The sequence below is a fragment of the Hyla sarda genome, chromosome 13 (genome assembly GCF_029499605.1).
Source record: "Hyla sarda isolate aHylSar1 chromosome 13, aHylSar1.hap1, whole genome shotgun sequence".
Classification (NCBI taxonomy): domain Eukaryota; kingdom Metazoa; phylum Chordata; class Amphibia; order Anura; family Hylidae; genus Hyla; species Hyla sarda.
This window is the reverse complement of record NC_079201.1, coordinates 45,686,525-45,702,772: the sequence shown is the minus strand read 5'-3', so window position 1 is coordinate 45,702,772 and position 16,248 is coordinate 45,686,525. Positions and strand designations below refer to the sequence as shown.

Below are 16,248 nucleotides of genomic sequence, written 5' to 3'. Positions count from 1 at the left end.
TTACCTTTTAGTCCCCTAAGGGGACTAAAAGTGTAAAAAAAAAAAAAAAAAAGTTTAAACAAGTTTAAAAACACACACATTAACCCCTTCCTTTAAAAGTTTAAATCACCTCCCCTTTTCCCAAATTCCATAAAAAAAATATATAAACATAATAAAAATAAACATAAGTTGTATTGCCGTGTGCATAAATGTCCGGAATATAAAAATATAAGGTTAGTTAAACCGCACGGTTACTGGCGTGCACGTAAAAAAAATTCCAAAGTCCAAAATTGCATATTTTTGGTCACATTGTATACCCTATAAAATTCACTAGGAGTATCAGTTTGAACAGAGGCAATGTAAACTAATGGAAAACACAGTTAATACCTTTTATAAATAAGTAAAAAATTACAAAATGATTTACCTGCCCCTCTTCTCCAACCTGTTTTTACCAGCACCCAATATCTGTATTGGCCTGCCGGACCACATAGTGGAATGGTTCCTACTCGTGACACATCCATATGGTCCAACTTGTGAGAAATAAGGACCAGCAGCAGATACAGACAAAGGATCCCTAAACAACACATCAGTACAAGGGTCCACTGTCGAGGCACCTAGGAGGGGAAACAAACAGCAAGCCGCCATTATCTTAGGATTACTGCCTGTGTTTCACAGACAACATATGAAAAAATCTAGGGTTGATTTATCAAATTTTTATCACAGCTTGTTTCAGGAAACATTAACATTGACTTTATTTTATTCTGTAAAAAAAAAGCATTCATAAGCATTCATACTTCCTGATCATCAATCACTTGTTTTTAGCACAGAACTGCAATATGAGCCACAAGAGTATGGGGGGGATTTATCATTGGTTTGATACTGGTTTTGTGCTATTGCTTTGTCACACAGTTTGTTGCTGTTTAGAAGCTTTTCGTTATAACTGTGGCTTTAGATGCTTTTTCTAAAATGATGTACCTATGCCAAAGTCTGGTTAACTTTTTGTACTGGTCATGCATTTCTAGTGTGCGATTTGTCACACAATTTGTCCCAGCCCTCAATTTGCCACAAAATTACACTAGCCCAGACCTGTTTTGCAAAACTAGCTGTTAGCATCCATTTTGACTAAACAGGTCAAAAAGTTGAAGGAAAAGTCGCAGAGTAGGAACTATAAAAATTAAAGGTGTAGAAAAATCATTCAAATAAATCACCCTTGATAAATTCCCCCCGATTTCTTTTGGCCCCCTATTTCATACATTTGGCCGATATACTGTGGCATACCTTTTCTTACTGTATTAAAAAAAAGCATAGTTCACCATGATTTCAAATATGTTAAGAGTAAAGTTTGTGATATTTTTCCAGCATATTTGGCATGCATGTACATTGAGACTTTGCCTGGACTACATTGTGATTTTTCACAGTTCTGTTTATTTATTTTAAAGCATTACTGACATTTATTTTAAAGCATTACTAAAGCATAAATTAACTTATAACATGTTAAAATTTAAAGGGGTACTCCACTGGAAAACATTTTTTTTTAAATCAACTGGTGTCAGAAAGTTTAACAGATGTGTAAATTACTTCTATTTTACTTCTATACTCTATACATTTCAGGAACTATCCAGAGCAGGATAAGTTTGCTATGGGCATTTGCTCCTGCCCTGGACAGTTCCTGACAAGGACAGGGGTGTCAGCAGAGAGCACTGTGGTCAGACAGAAAAGAAGTGCAAAAAGAAAAGAACTTCCTGTGGAGAATACAGCAGCTGATAAGTACTGGAGGGATTAAGATATTTTAAATAGAAGTCATTTACAAATCTGTTTGACTTGCTAGCACCAACTGATAAAAAAAAAATGATATCCACTGGAGTACGTCTTTAACCCTTGCCGCAAATGGACGTTCATTACCGCGAGGTGAGCAGGTGAGCGCGCATCATACTCGGTGGGCCCCGGTTGCTATAAGCAACCAGGACCCATGGCTAATGCCGGATATCGCCAATCGGGCTGATTTCTGGCATTAACTCTTGAGACGCAGGGATCAAACTTGATCGCCGAATCTAAAACGAAAGTAAATAATGCCGGTTAGCTCAATGGTGCTGTTCGGAACCGCCGCGGTGAAATTGCGGTGTCCCGTACAGCTGGTAGGACGCGAAGAGGATCCCTACCTGCCTCCTCGCTGTCCGATCACTGAATGACTTCTCCGTGCCTAAGATCCAGGCAGGAACAGTCAAGGGGTGATAACACTGATCAGTGTCATGCTATTGCATGTGTGCAATGTTGGGAGCTATAACATTGCAAAAAAAAGTGTAAAAAGAAAAAGTTAAAAGGAGATGTCCGGTACGGACTATTCTTATTCTATTTTGCAAAGGCTGCAAAAAAAGAGAAAACTAACTTTCACTTACCTTCCTACATTCCCCCAGAGGTCTGCTACAGCTGATTGGTCGGCCGGGCTGTCTGCTTCCTACTTCCCTTAGCCCGAGACATCACACGGCGCTTCAGCCTATCACTGGCCAAAGCCGGACATCGATCAGCTGTAGCGGAGCTCTGGGGGAATGTAGGAAGGTAAGTGAAAGTTTGTTTTCTCTTTTTTTAGCCAGGGCAGCATAAAATAGGAATAGTCTGTACCGGACATCTCCTTTAATAAAGATCATTTAACCCCTCCCCTAATAAGAGTTTGAATCACCAACCTTTTCCCATTTAAAAAAAACTGTGTAAAATAAAAATAAACAAATTTTATATCGTCGCGTGCGTAAATGGCCGAACTATAAAAATATATCGTTAATTAAACCACACGGTCAACGGCGTACACGTAAAAAAAATTCCAAAGTCCAAAATAGCATATTTTTGGGCACTTTTTATACCATAAAAAAATAAATACAAAGTGATCAAAAAGATTGATCAAAACAAAAATGGTACCGATAAAAACTTCAGATCACCGCACAAAAAATTAGCTCTCATACCGCCCCGTATACGGAAAAAAAGTTATTAGGGGTCAGAAGAGGACATTTTTCAACATATAAATTTTGGTGCATGAAGTTATAATTTTTTATTTTTTTTATGTAGTAAAATAAAATCAAACCTATATAAATTTGCTATCCTTGCGACCGTATGAACCCACAGAAGAAATATTAGGTGCAATTTTTACCGAAAACTGCACTGCGTAGAAACGGAAGCCGCTAAAATTTACAAATTGGCTTTTTTTTTTTTTTTTTTTTTTTTGCCCCCAAATTTTGTTTTTTATGGTTTTGCAGTAGATTTTGTGGTGAAATTAATTAGGGTATTACAAAGTAAAATTGTTGTCACAAAAAAAAGCCCTCATATGGATTTTTAGGTGGAAAACTTAAAGTGTTATGATTTTTTGAAGGTGAAGAGGAAAAAACAAAAGTGCAAAAATAAAAGATCGCCAAAGAGGGAAGGGGTTAAGGCCCCTCATTATCACCCAAACACAACCCCTCCCCCCCACACACATTTGTTAGTTAAAGACCGATGAAGCACGTGGCATTCTAGCCTATAGAGCCTGCCTCCTGTAACTAGTCGAACTGTGCCCAAACCCAGGAATGAACGCCATCTGACTTTAACTTGACTGGAAGTAGTCTCAGCACTGAGAACCTGTGCAATCTTACCTTGCAACATCTGCAACATATCAAGAGTTAATTTAAATAACAGTGACACATTAACAGCAGCGGTGTGCAAGATTGCATTTAACTTTGGACTACAACTTAAATATAAACTTACAGGATGAAGCAAAATTAGCTGATGTGGCGGCACAAACATACTGGCTCCAAATAGTGTAAGGTGGTTAGTTTGGCAAACAGCCTCATGTGGTAGGCTACCATTGCTCGGTGTCACTCCTTCAGTCCTCCATGTCTGGCTTGGCATATGAAAGTACTGACAGAGGCTCGAAAAGAGGCTAACTGACACCGTGACTGAACTGATAGAGAGCAGGCTAGTGATATCTACTTGGTACTCAAGCATGGATGTAGGCCAACTGAAAGACAGAAAAGATAAGTAAAACAGTTGCATCTATTATATTATGGGGAGAAGAGTTTCCTGCCCTAGTCATGTATCTAATAAGCCAAACTAAATAGGCAGATTGGCTTTTGTGCATTCCCCTGGCATTCAGCACCAAGGGTCCCTCCTGGCTACATTATTGTGTAAATCACAAATATAAAAAGAAACAGACAATAATTCTAACATCTTGTTATTTGTAAAAAAATAAAAATAAATTAGTAAATAATAATAATATACTATAAGTACTGATAAAGCTTGTGTACATACCTCCAAACATTTGGGAGCAGAAGACTAAGATTTTGTTCCAATTTTTGTCCCAGTGTTAATGTAAACATGTGACTCTTCAGTGTGTCAGCTTCATTAGAAGAATAAACAGGTCCGTATGAAATTAGCAACTCTGGAGACACTTCCTGAGACAAATCTAACACTAAGCAATAAAAAAATTACTTTATTAAAGCTAGGTCATGCTTGGTTTTATTAGTAATAAGTTATAAGGTTCATTACTTCCCCCGAGACTATAAAAGAAACAGTTCCATCCCTGATCAGCAGAAATGGGATACCATCCTAGTTACAATTCCTGTACAGCGAGAGCGGATGGTTTACATTTATTATAGCCATGCTTGTTGACTCTTATTGGCTTAAAGGGAACCTGTCACCTGTTTCATGCTACCCAAACCACAGGAAGCATGAAACAGATACAGGTAGTGAGATACAAGACACTATGGTTTGCTCTGAAAAGCTGTGGCATCTTAAAAAGCCACCAGGACCAGCTAAGTAGTCACGGGTGGTGGTCCTATGGCTGCACTCTACCCCGCTGGCCTTGAGTGACATGTCTCTGTCTATGCACTCCTAGGGAGCAGTCACTGGGAACTAGTTACTCTAGGTACTGGTGGCTTTTTAAAACTATGATTTCAATGACATTCTTTAGTGTCTGTATCCGTTTCATGCTGTCCATGGTTTAGGCAGCATGAAACAGGCAACATTAAAGAAGACCAGTCCCTTTTCTGTTTTTGAGAGAACTGCCAAAACTGCAGGTAAAAACTTTTTGTATTTTTACTTTAAAAAAGTGAGTGCACTCAGAATTGGTCCGCATCCCCTCTCGAAACATTCCCATAAGTCCTTACAATTAAGTTTTAGTTATATTATGCTACTTTCTTGTCCTCACTGAATAGGACTGCAAAGTCAAACTGTCACAGCATGATCCAAATAGTTCAGCTTCATCCCACTATACATGTCAGGGGGCAAGAGCCAGTCAGACATTCATTTCTAGTATTAATGATCTGGTAACTGAATTGTGAAATTGTAATATAAATCAATAGCATAAAGAATACTGGAATTTCAGCCAGCTTATCTTTCATAGTAAGAATTAGACTTAGCAGTATCACACCCATTGTATATTTCACTTACTGTTCATTATAGAGACCATAATATACAGATGCACTCCTGCAGATCTATATGTTCTTTCTTCTATAGTTACTGTAAAATTGGCTGAACCTCTGGGAAGCAAGAAGACTGATATAGGGTTTAAAATAACTTCTTTTTTTACTGGCATTCTCAACTGAATGGTAGCATCTGCTGGCAGGTCTTTTACCGGTACAAAGTCACCTTTTGGTGATATGAATTCTAAAGCCACCAACTGAGAAGTTATAGAAATGTTCGGAAAAAGTCCACCAGATAAATGATCATTGTCCAGCTCAATAAACAGTTGTATAAGTTCAGGGTGATCCAACAAATTATCTGGCACAGATTGAAGCTTAGCTTTTTGGCCCAAGTAGGGTGAAGAGGAACACAGAATATTCTTAGGATGAACTTTTACTGCTTGTATTTTAACTCCAGGAACATTCATTGATAACAATTCTTCAAAAGCCATGTGTAATTTGCACAAAGTTATTGTAAAATATCGAGTCAGGTTAAATGCATAAAGAGAAAGAGCATCAGAATGTGAGGCATCAATAACACAACCTGAAATACAATAATTAAAAAAAAATTATGTTAGATGACTGACACAACATACTGTACTCCTTTACTATGCTAATGAAAGCACCTAAAAGTTCACCCTATATGTACGTTTGGACAAAGAGCTTGAGGGAAACATGTTTTTAACAACATACAAAATGACTGTTGTCTCAGATTTTCACAGATTGCAGAGCGACACGAGACATTACATCACTAGTCTGGTGTTCAGAGGGAGCCTGTCTTTGCTTCAATGGGTCGAGCAACCGCTGGGTAGGAGGGAGATCATTCTGCAACAGCTGGGGGCATCCTGGTCAAAAAACACTGGTCTGTTGCATGGAAAGGATCACAAGTGTGTTTCAATGGGTGGGGTAGCTGATGTGCGGGAGGGAGAGAAGTGACCTCACACTTACAGACAAGGAATCATGGGACTGGTAGTTTGAGGGAACCATCTCCAACAGGAAATAGCCAGTTCACAAAAAGATGGCCTCAACGTTATGGTAATCTTGCAACATAGCCATTTAGCCCAAGACAAGCACTGATCCTTCCTATGCATGTCCATTACTGTCTTGCAGGTACATACTAAAATTACCTTATGGTGGATAACCCCTTTAACCCCTTAACGACCACGGACGTATATTTATGTCCGTGGTCTGCTCCCGTTATGTGAAGCGTTCTCAGTAGCTGAGCACGCTTCATACCTGGTGGGTCCCGGGTTGCTATCAGCAACCAGGACCTGCAGCTAATACCGGACATCGCCGATCAGGCTGTTGTCCAGTATTAACCCTTTACACCCCACGATCAAAGTTGATCGTGGCGTCTAAAATGGAAAAAAAAAAACACTTGTCGGTTAGCTCAGCGTGCTGTTCAGAACTGTTGCGGTATAATCGTGGCATTCCGAACAGCTGAGAGGACAACAGGAGGGTACTTACCTTCCTCCTCGATGTCCGATCAGTGTTCCATTGCTCCAAACTTGCCATGTAGGCTGGAGCAGCAGAGCACTGATAACACTGATAAATGTTATGCTATGGCATAGCATTGATCAGTATATGCAATCTTAAAATAGCATGTAATATTGGGACAAAAAAAAAGGGTAAAAAAAAAGTTAAATGTGATTTTAACCCCCTTTAGTAATAAAAGTTTGAATCATCCCCCTTTTCTCAGAAGATGCCAAATTTAAACATGCCAATTTTGGTGCATGTAGTTATAATTTTTTTAAAGTAGTAAAATGAAATAAAACCTATATAAATTAGGTATCCTTGTAACTGTATGGACCTACAGAATAAATATATGGTGTCATTTTTACTGAAAAGTGCACTGCGTGGAATCGAAAGCCCCAAAAAGTTACAAAATGGCATTTTTTTAATCAAATTTTTCCCCATAAATATTTATTTTCAAATTTCGCTGTAAATTTTGTGCTAAAATGATTCATGTCATTACAAAGTACAATTGGTGGTGCAAAAATGAAAAAACGTGGTCCTTAAGGGGTCAAGTAAATACAAAGCAGCCTTATAGACTATGGCTATTGGTCATGAGCGTTAACAATTTTACAGGTCAAAAACTTGAAAGACCTAGTCCAACTTTAGAATAGCAGAATTTATTGACATAAAATTCACTTAAATGCCAGTCCAATGCCAGCCAAATGCCCGTCCTCATATTTCGACCTCATATCTCAACCTAATATCCCGTCCTCATATCCTAACCTCACATCTTGTCTTCATCTCCCGTCCTTATATCCCGAACTTATATATCTCTTTCTTATATCCCGATCTCATGTTCCGTCCTCATGTTCCGTCCTTATATACTGACTTCATATCCCATCCTCATATCCTGACCTTATATCTCGTCCTTATATCCCAACCTCATATCTTATCCTCATATCCCTAACTCATATGTCAACTTCATATCTTGTCCTCATATTCCGTCCTCATATCTCACTCTCATATCTAATTTATCAATGTTGCTTTGGTAAGCAAGTTCTGAGGTCATTTTTGAAAACTGAAATTTGCTTAGGTAAGGCTGTTTGTAACTTTTTGCTTATTCACGAAAGTCGCACAAAAGAGTGCTTAGGAGCATGTGCGACTTTTGTACACAAAAAAAGGCTCTAAATACCTTGATAAATGTCCCCCTACGTCTTATACAAAACACTCGGTAGTTGTTCAATGCTTGTACCTTTACCTTCTTATACTTCCTCCCAGTGATGCAATGTCAGTAATTTCAGTAGAGTTAAATCGACTCTAACCTACCCTTATTTGCAAGTCTATAGAAATTCAGTACATCTCTTGATCACATTACTCTCGGTCTGCAGAGATTGTCCTGAACTTTAAAACATGCTGACCATCCGGCAGGCAGGTGTAGAAAATAGTTAGTGCAGTATATGAGGACAGGATATGAGGACCAGATATGAGGAGAGTGTTTCTGTTACTTTTCCTCTTTTTCCTTAAAAAAAAAAAAAAAAAGGCTGAGCAAAGCTAGGTACTCTGATAGTATATCATATTAATTACTTGTGTATAGCTAAGGTATGCAATGAGATACATACCCATACATAATCTAATATCTGGAGTCTAAATATAATCTTTCTTCCTACAGTTTATCAATATTCAATTAAAATGCATTTATGTCTTATGACATCATTATGATTTGCGTGACAGTTTCTCCTACCTAGTATAATGAGAATATTTTTTTGAATATCATTTTCATATCTCCGGCCTTTGTTAGTTTCCGCATTCAGCACATTGATCATTTTCTCAGTAAAATTCAGGACCTTGAGAAGCACTGCTGTTTCCAACTCAGGTCGAGGATCCTTTGGTGATATACAAAATTAGTGATATATATATAATTAGTGATTTACTGTATATTTAGTGATATACATTATTAGTGACAATTGATACAGTAGAGAAAATACATTAACTTAACTAGTCATTAACTATTTTCTTCCAATGCAGTCACCCAAAAGGTAAAAACTCCGATGAGGAAGATCATGGGAAAATTTGTTCTAGACTCCTAATGTAGCATCAGAATCAACACCTTAATTACCAAACCCTTATTATGAAGAGTGCAGTATATGCGGTACTGGCTACATGAATGTAGAATGTCATATTAAAGATACGCTAGTTGTATACATACCAGGCTCTGCGTCAAAGCTGCACTGAAAGCTGCTACTTCCCATAGACTGGAGACATTACATGAAGACAAAGCATCTGTAACTTTGTTAAATATAGAGATATGATACTTGTGCTCCTCTTCTGTCAGATTATTGTCCTGTATAGAGATACAAAGAACATTAGCAAAAAAACATCTTTGGTTTTACCTGCTTGTATTAATAGTTTTATAAAGCACAGCCATAGCATCTTACCAGTTTTATTGTCAAGATCATTTTCAGGGCAAGCGGAAGCAACAGTGCACTATCTCCCACAACCTGCATGCGCTGTAACATGACGTCACTGTGATTCCTCAACCACTGTGTTATTGAAACTCCTTGGGACAAGAAGGGAACTACAATTGACAGTGAGCTGCAGAGAAGAAAGTTAAAATATGCAGGCCGAAATATTAGCAGTTGATTTAAACTGAAACATTATTACAAATTGTTATGTGTGTGACTGGGATATGGTCAGGACTGTTGTCATCCACTGTATACACACAAGACTGTTTACATTTATTGAAAGAAAGCAGGGAGCTTGACAATGGCCAGGAATATCAAAATGATATTTTATCAATGTAATACAGTGGTCCCTTAAGTTACAATATTAATTGGTTCCATGATGATCATTGTATGTTAAAATTATTGCATGTTAAGACCATAACTCTATGGAAACATTGTAATTGGTTCTAAAGCCCCAACATGCTGTTCAAAAATTGGAACAAGTGAAGATTAAAGAAAAATAAATAAATAACCAATAATGATGAAGAAAATCCTTACATATAAAAGTAAGGCTTGGTTCACACTACGATTTGTAACTACGGTTCCCGTATACGGCTGGGAGGAGGGGGGGCAGGGCTTAATTGCGGCCCCCGCACTCAGCCGTATAGGGGAACCGTATTTAATGCATGTCTATGAGCCGACTGGAGTGAACCGCAGCCTCCGATCGGCTGCTTTTTCGGCCTTATGCGGTTTCCCGATTGTAGGCAAAAACGCGGTTGACCACGTTTTTGCCTGCAGTCGAGAAACCGCATACGGCCGAAAACGCAGCCGACCTAAGGCTTCGGTTCACTCCGGTCGGCTCATAGACATGCATTAAATACGGTTCCCCTATACGGCTGAGTGCGGGTGCCATGATTAAGCCCTGCCCCCCTCCTCCCAGCCGTATACGGGAACCGTTGTTACAAATCGTAGTGTGAACTCAGCCTAAGAAAGAGCTGCTAGAAGCTGTAAATCACTGTCTATGTAGGGGACAGGAGCTTCTTCAGGGTTCTGTACAGTACACACAATGTCCTAATAAAGGTGTGTCCAAAGGAGCAGTTAAAGCAGTTAACTATAGCACAGGTAAAGAGTAGTACAGAACATGTAGTACCTCCCTGTACTGTACGGAGGTGCTACCAGACAGCAAGTCAGTGCACACACTTCAGTAATACAAGTGTTTTATCTGTGAAATGCCCATTCTTAGGGTGGGTTCAAACCACGTTTTTGCAATACAGTTTTTTATCAGGTTTTTGATTAAAAAAACAGATTCCTCAAAATCTGTCTAAACTGTATCAAAATGTGTGTACAAAGTTTTATCTGTATAAAATCATTGAAAAATAACCGTATACGTTTTGAACTTTTCACTCCATTATGAATAAAGTTTCACTTGTTTGATTGAAATTCCAAGAAGAAAAACTGTGCAAAGTCAAAAACCGCATGGTGAAAACCGGATGGAACCGTACAGGTCTGTACGGTTCCCATTGACTCCCATGTTAAAAAAAAAAAAAACGTATACGGGTTAATACGGTTTTTCACCCGGACCAAAAACCGTGGTAGGCCACGGTTTTCTGTCGCGAAAAAAAGTAAAAAACCGTGTGGTTTGAAAAATGGAGACACTCATATACAATATGGTGCATACGGTTTTGAATGGAAAGCCGATGGCCACGGTTTACCGTACGATTGCATACGTTTTTTTGTTTTTTTTTAAACCGTATCCAAAAACTGTATAGAAAAATCGTGGTGTTAACCCGCCCTTAGAGATGAGCACATTTCTGAATAATTCAATTTGGCCGATTCGCAGAATTTTCCAAAAATATTCAGTTCGGACTGAATTTATTTGTGACGAATCGCTATTATTAAAAAAGGCTATTTTGCCTACAAAGAGGCTCAATAGGGGTGTAGAACACTTTGCCTTGTCATAACACACTGTTATTCAGTATGACATGCAGATTTCAGGCATCACTATTAGAATCACTCCTGCAGAGTGTCTGGATGTGGCAGATTTTTTATGTAATTTTTATTTTATTTTATTTGAATTTATTTAAATTTTTGGATTACCCATTCTGGTGAGCATCGAGCTGGCGGTCCTCCGGCAGGTGAGATACCACCTGTTCCAGCCCCTGCCTCTAAGCACCGCCTTGACTGTGAAAGTGCGAATGTTTCATTTAATCAGTTATGGTTCATTGTTATCGCTCCAAGCTGTTTCATTGAATTTTTGTGATAATTCCAGTGATGAAGGTGGATGAAAAAAGGTCTGATGTGGAGGATTGTTTGTTACTGAGGAGCAGCGCCTTAAATCTGTTTGGCACTATCCATATTTGTGAAGTGTTGGTGTGGCACCACGGTCATTGCATCAGGCATTGGTGGGTGGAAATCCTGGCTGATCCATGCCTGATTCATCTTCACAACAGTCAGACTCTCCATATTTTTCGTGGACAGACGAGTTCTCCTTGGGGTGACTATGGCCCCCGCCGCACTAAACACCCGCTATCATGGCACACTACTGGCCGGGCAGGACAGCTTTTCCAGGGCAAACTCTGTTAGTTGCGGCCACAAATCAAGTTTGGCTTCCCAGAAGTCCAGTGGATCTTCAAGGTGTGTTGGCATGGGCATGTCAAGGTATGCCACCACCTGCTGGTTCAGGTCCTGCTCCAGGTCTACCTGCTGATGATGACTGGCTTCACTATGCGGGTGAAGAAAGGTACTAATCAGCGATTGTAGACTCAGGATGCTGCTGATGGAGCTGGTACTGTTCCTGCCACCCCACCCCTCCCCAGCAGCCATGGCAGTGGAAGGTGAGTGCAGAGGTCCCCCCGAGTCAGACCTGCGAGAGGATGGACGATGGCACCGATAGGTATCGGCCAACTGACTATGTAGTATGTCTCTGTAGGAGGTCAGTTTTTCCTCCCTCCCAGTGGGTGTAAAAAAGGCCCCCATTTTGTAGCGGTAGAGAGGGTCCAATAAGGTGGAGAGCCAGAATTCATCCTGCTTCCGAATGGGGACAATTCGGCAATCACTACGCAAGCAAGTGAGCATGCATCGTGCCATTTGTGCAAGTGACTCAGAGGGACTCCCTGCCTCCATCTTCACTGCATACTGACACGGTGTGTCTGGGTCCTTTGTCTCGCCTTCCTTATAAACCTCTAGCTCCACTGGCTGCTCATGCTCCTCTTTTCCTGTCAAATGACTAGAAAAACCGCCCATTTCGCGAAAACTTAAACTGTGCTCCACTGTGTCCCTCCTCCTCCAGTTCAGCCCCCACAGGGCTCATGTGGCCATGAGATGTAGGCGCCACGTCTCCAGTGCCCTGACCAGCCATCATTTCCAACAAGTGTTGTAGGAAATGAAGCAGTGGAATGACATAGTTCATCCCATAATCCTAGCGACTGATTTATAACGTGGCTTCCTCAAAGGGCCTGAGCAAACGGCAGGTGTCATGTATGAGCTGCCACTGGTTGACATTGAAGTTACAGGGGAGCACCCCTATCTGCTTGGATCATCAATAAATCGGTGATGGCTTTTCTCTGTTTGCATAGTCGGTCCAACATACGGAGGGTGGAATTCCACGTGGCAACGTCGCAAATCAGACTATGTTGGGGGATACCGTTCTGACGCTGCAGCTCAAGGAGGGTGGGCTTTGCGATGTACGAGTGGCTGAAGTGCATGCAAAGTTTCCTTCCCATTGTTAGGATGTCTTGAAAATGGGGGGAACACTTCAGGAACCGCTTTGACAACCAGATTGAACATGTGTGTTCAAGGTGCATGGCTCAGCCTTCCTTGTCGCAGCGCAGACAATGTTCTTCCCGTCGTCGGTCCCCATGGTTCCCATTTTCAGTTTTTGTGGAGCAAGCCATGCTCTGATTTCTTTATGAGTTACTTTTATCAGTTCCTCTCCTGTGTGACTCCGTTCGTCAAGGCAAACCATGTGAAGAATAGTGTGACACCACCGTGCCCTGCACACATGGTATGCTGAAGGGGCACTGAGACTTGTCCGTGCAGTGAAGGCTGAAGATACGGTTGGCCTGAGAGCGTGGAGGAGGAAGCAGCATGACCTGTCCAAGTTGCTGTTGTGGCTGTGCAGGAACCACATTAACCCAGTGGGCCGTAAAGGACATATATTGTTCCTGACCATAGTTACAGCTCCAGACGTCGGCACTACCGTGCATTTTGGTACACACTGCTCAAGGACTGGCCCACCTTCTCTTTCACAAAATTGTGCAGGGCTGGTACTGCCTTCTTCACAAAGAAATGACGGCTTGGGACTCTCCACCTCAGCTCGGCACAAGCCATCAGTTCTCTGAAAGGTGCAGAGTTCATCACTTGAAAAGTGTGGGACTGCAGCACCAGCAACTTGGACAGGAGCACATTCAGCTTCTGCACCGTTGGAGGAGTGGGCGCATACTGTTGTCTCTTGGACATGTCTTCGCCGATGGATTGCTGGCAGAATGACTGACTAAAAGTAGGAGGAGCAGGAGCATCTGGAGCGACAGACGGAGTGTATGACACACAGCTCCCTTCGGCTAAGGTGGTGGAGCCTTGGCTGGTTGAAAGAGTGAACGGCATGCCACTGGGTGATGCAGCAGGCTGGATGTCGACAACGGAGCCAAAGTTCTCCCAGGCCGCTTTATGGTGGTGCAGCATATGTTGACGCAAAACCGTGGTGCCAACATTGGGACCCTGGCCACCTTTTACCTTCTGCTGACACATCTGGCATGTGGCTATGTTAACCTCTTCCGGATGCTTGATGAAAAACTGCCACACCGCCAAGTAGCTGGTTTTCCCACCAACAGTCCGCACTGACTGCTACTGCCGCGGTCTCCAGGAACCCCTGTTCCACTACCTCCCGGGAAGGTAGGCTGCCATGAAGCAAGTGGTCTCCCCTGGGCATGTTTGGTGACAGATTTTCCACTTCTGCCACCATACTACCACCTTGCTGGCTCAGCTGCTGCCTCACAGGCAACCTGCAACTTTCTTCTCCTGATAATGATGAAGCCTCTTCTGTACCCGGCTCCCAAGTGCAATCAGCTTCAACATCATAGAGTTGTGTCTGCATGTCACTGAGGTCCTCCTTAGGCTCCTCAACAGTGTCTGCTTCAGGACCCTGAACGCTGGAAACACCACCTCCCACGTCACTCTCCTCATCACTACTTGCCCGCCTAGCGGAGGAAGCTGCAGATGTCTCCTCCATTTCTTGGCTGGGCAGTAGCTGCTGACTGTCCTCTATTAGATCGTCCTCAGTGAATAGTGGAGCTGAACCCACAGCATAAGATACTTCTGTAGGAGAGGACAGAGGCAATAGGACAGAGGCAAAGGGAGGGCAGGGACTGCTCCCGGGCCATGCCAACTGAGGGTTGTGTCTGAGGAACCCACCGACTGTTGAACCCACCGATGTCACTTGTGATGAAGTGGATTACCATGTTAACCAATCGATGACGACAGATGGGTTGCTTGTAGAGACACGACCGCTAGCTGATACCGGGAGATCAGGCCTCTCGCTGCGACTCCTGCAGCCACTCGCCCCTAGTCTACTGCGACCTCTTCCTGCGTCTGATGAATTTAGGCCTCTGCCACTCGTCTGTGCAGGTCCTGGCACTTCTCTGCCTGACATACTTATTGCGTATATGAGGGGAGTACAATATGCTTCACTACGCTTAAAACAGTATTTGTCTAGAACAGCAGCAGGTGTGTACTTTTGGCTGACCTTTTACAGTAACTAAGCTCTTAAGACTTTATCAGGAACAAAATAGTATACCACTTAGCTGTATGTATGTGTTATGCACTTATGAGGGCAGAAAAATGTGCTTCAGTACGCTTAAAAATTTTTTTGAGTAAAACACCAGCCGGTGATTACTTTTGCCTGGACTTTCACAGTATCTAGGCCCTTGACAGATCAACAGGTAAATAGTAGTATTCGATTTCGCTCATCTCTACCCATTCTGATTGGTCAGCTTTTCCAGCCATTGACACAGGCCGCAGATTTGGACTGTCCGGAGCATTGTATGCTACGTATAGTTTCAAGTTACAAGTGCAATTGTCCAGAAAAGACCATTGTATGTTGAAAATATTGTAACCTGAGGCCATTGTAAGTTGAGGGTCCACTGTATTCCCATTTCTTTGAAAGGCCTCTTCACAATCCCTTTTGCCCACCTTTTTAAATTTATATTTTTATATAGTTTGGATACCTTCTCTACATAATTGATACAGACAGTTTAATAGCTGAATAAAGATTTTTTTTAAAGCAGGAAGTGCCAGTATTACCCTACATAACACGGAGTGCTGGCACTTCCAGCTTAAAGGGGCATTCCAGTGTTATATTTTCTTCAGTCCATGATGCCAAGTTATAATACTGTGTAATATACTTTTATTACCTGGAGACCATGTGACTTAAGACATATTATTTATGGCCATATGGAGACAAGAGTACAATAAAAAGACTTGCACCACAGTGCTTCCAGATGTAGGGCCTATGCATGAAAATGCACCAAAGCACCACAGGGAGGTAATAGAAGCATGTTAAAAAGAATTATAATTCGGCATCTGAAGCTCAAAGGTTAAAGTTCTTACTAAGCTCTATTATGTAAACACAGTAACAAGGGGCAATAGATAAATGTAATGTCTTTATAGTTATGACCTATTCATTGATTCTTTAACCCCTTCAGGACGGAGCCCATTTTGGCCTTAAGGACCGGAGCGTTTTTTGCACATCAGACCACTGTCACTTTAAACATTAATAACTCTGGAATGCTTTTAGTTATCATTCTGATTCCGAGATTGTTTTTTCGTGACATAATCTACTTTAACATAGTAAATTTTTGTCGATACTTGCATCATTTCTTGGTGAAAAATCCGTAAATTTGATGAAAAATTTGAAAATTTTGCATTTTTCTAACTTTGAAGCTCTCTGCTTGTAA

The 16,248-nt window shown here is 41.3% G+C and overlaps 1 protein-coding gene across 1 annotated transcript in view; it reads right to left on the bottom strand.

Annotated features, from left to right (window-relative positions):
- The window catches only part of LOC130297299 (polycystin-1-like), a 396,912-nt gene that overhangs the window by 151,985 nt on the left and 228,679 nt on the right, over window positions 1–16,248 (bottom strand). The window contains exons 24-30 of the mRNA XM_056549607.1: window positions 9,293–9,449; window positions 9,064–9,198; window positions 8,599–8,740; window positions 5,392–5,946; window positions 4,252–4,411; window positions 3,709–3,961; window positions 404–593 (exon numbers count right to left, since the gene is read on the bottom strand). Of these exons, the coding sequence (XP_056405582.1) occupies window positions 404–593; window positions 3,709–3,961; window positions 4,252–4,411; window positions 5,392–5,946; window positions 8,599–8,740; window positions 9,064–9,198; window positions 9,293–9,449 (1,592 nt within the window). The remainder of the gene's footprint in view (window positions 1–403; window positions 594–3,708; window positions 3,962–4,251; window positions 4,412–5,391; window positions 5,947–8,598; window positions 8,741–9,063; window positions 9,199–9,292; window positions 9,450–16,248) is intronic.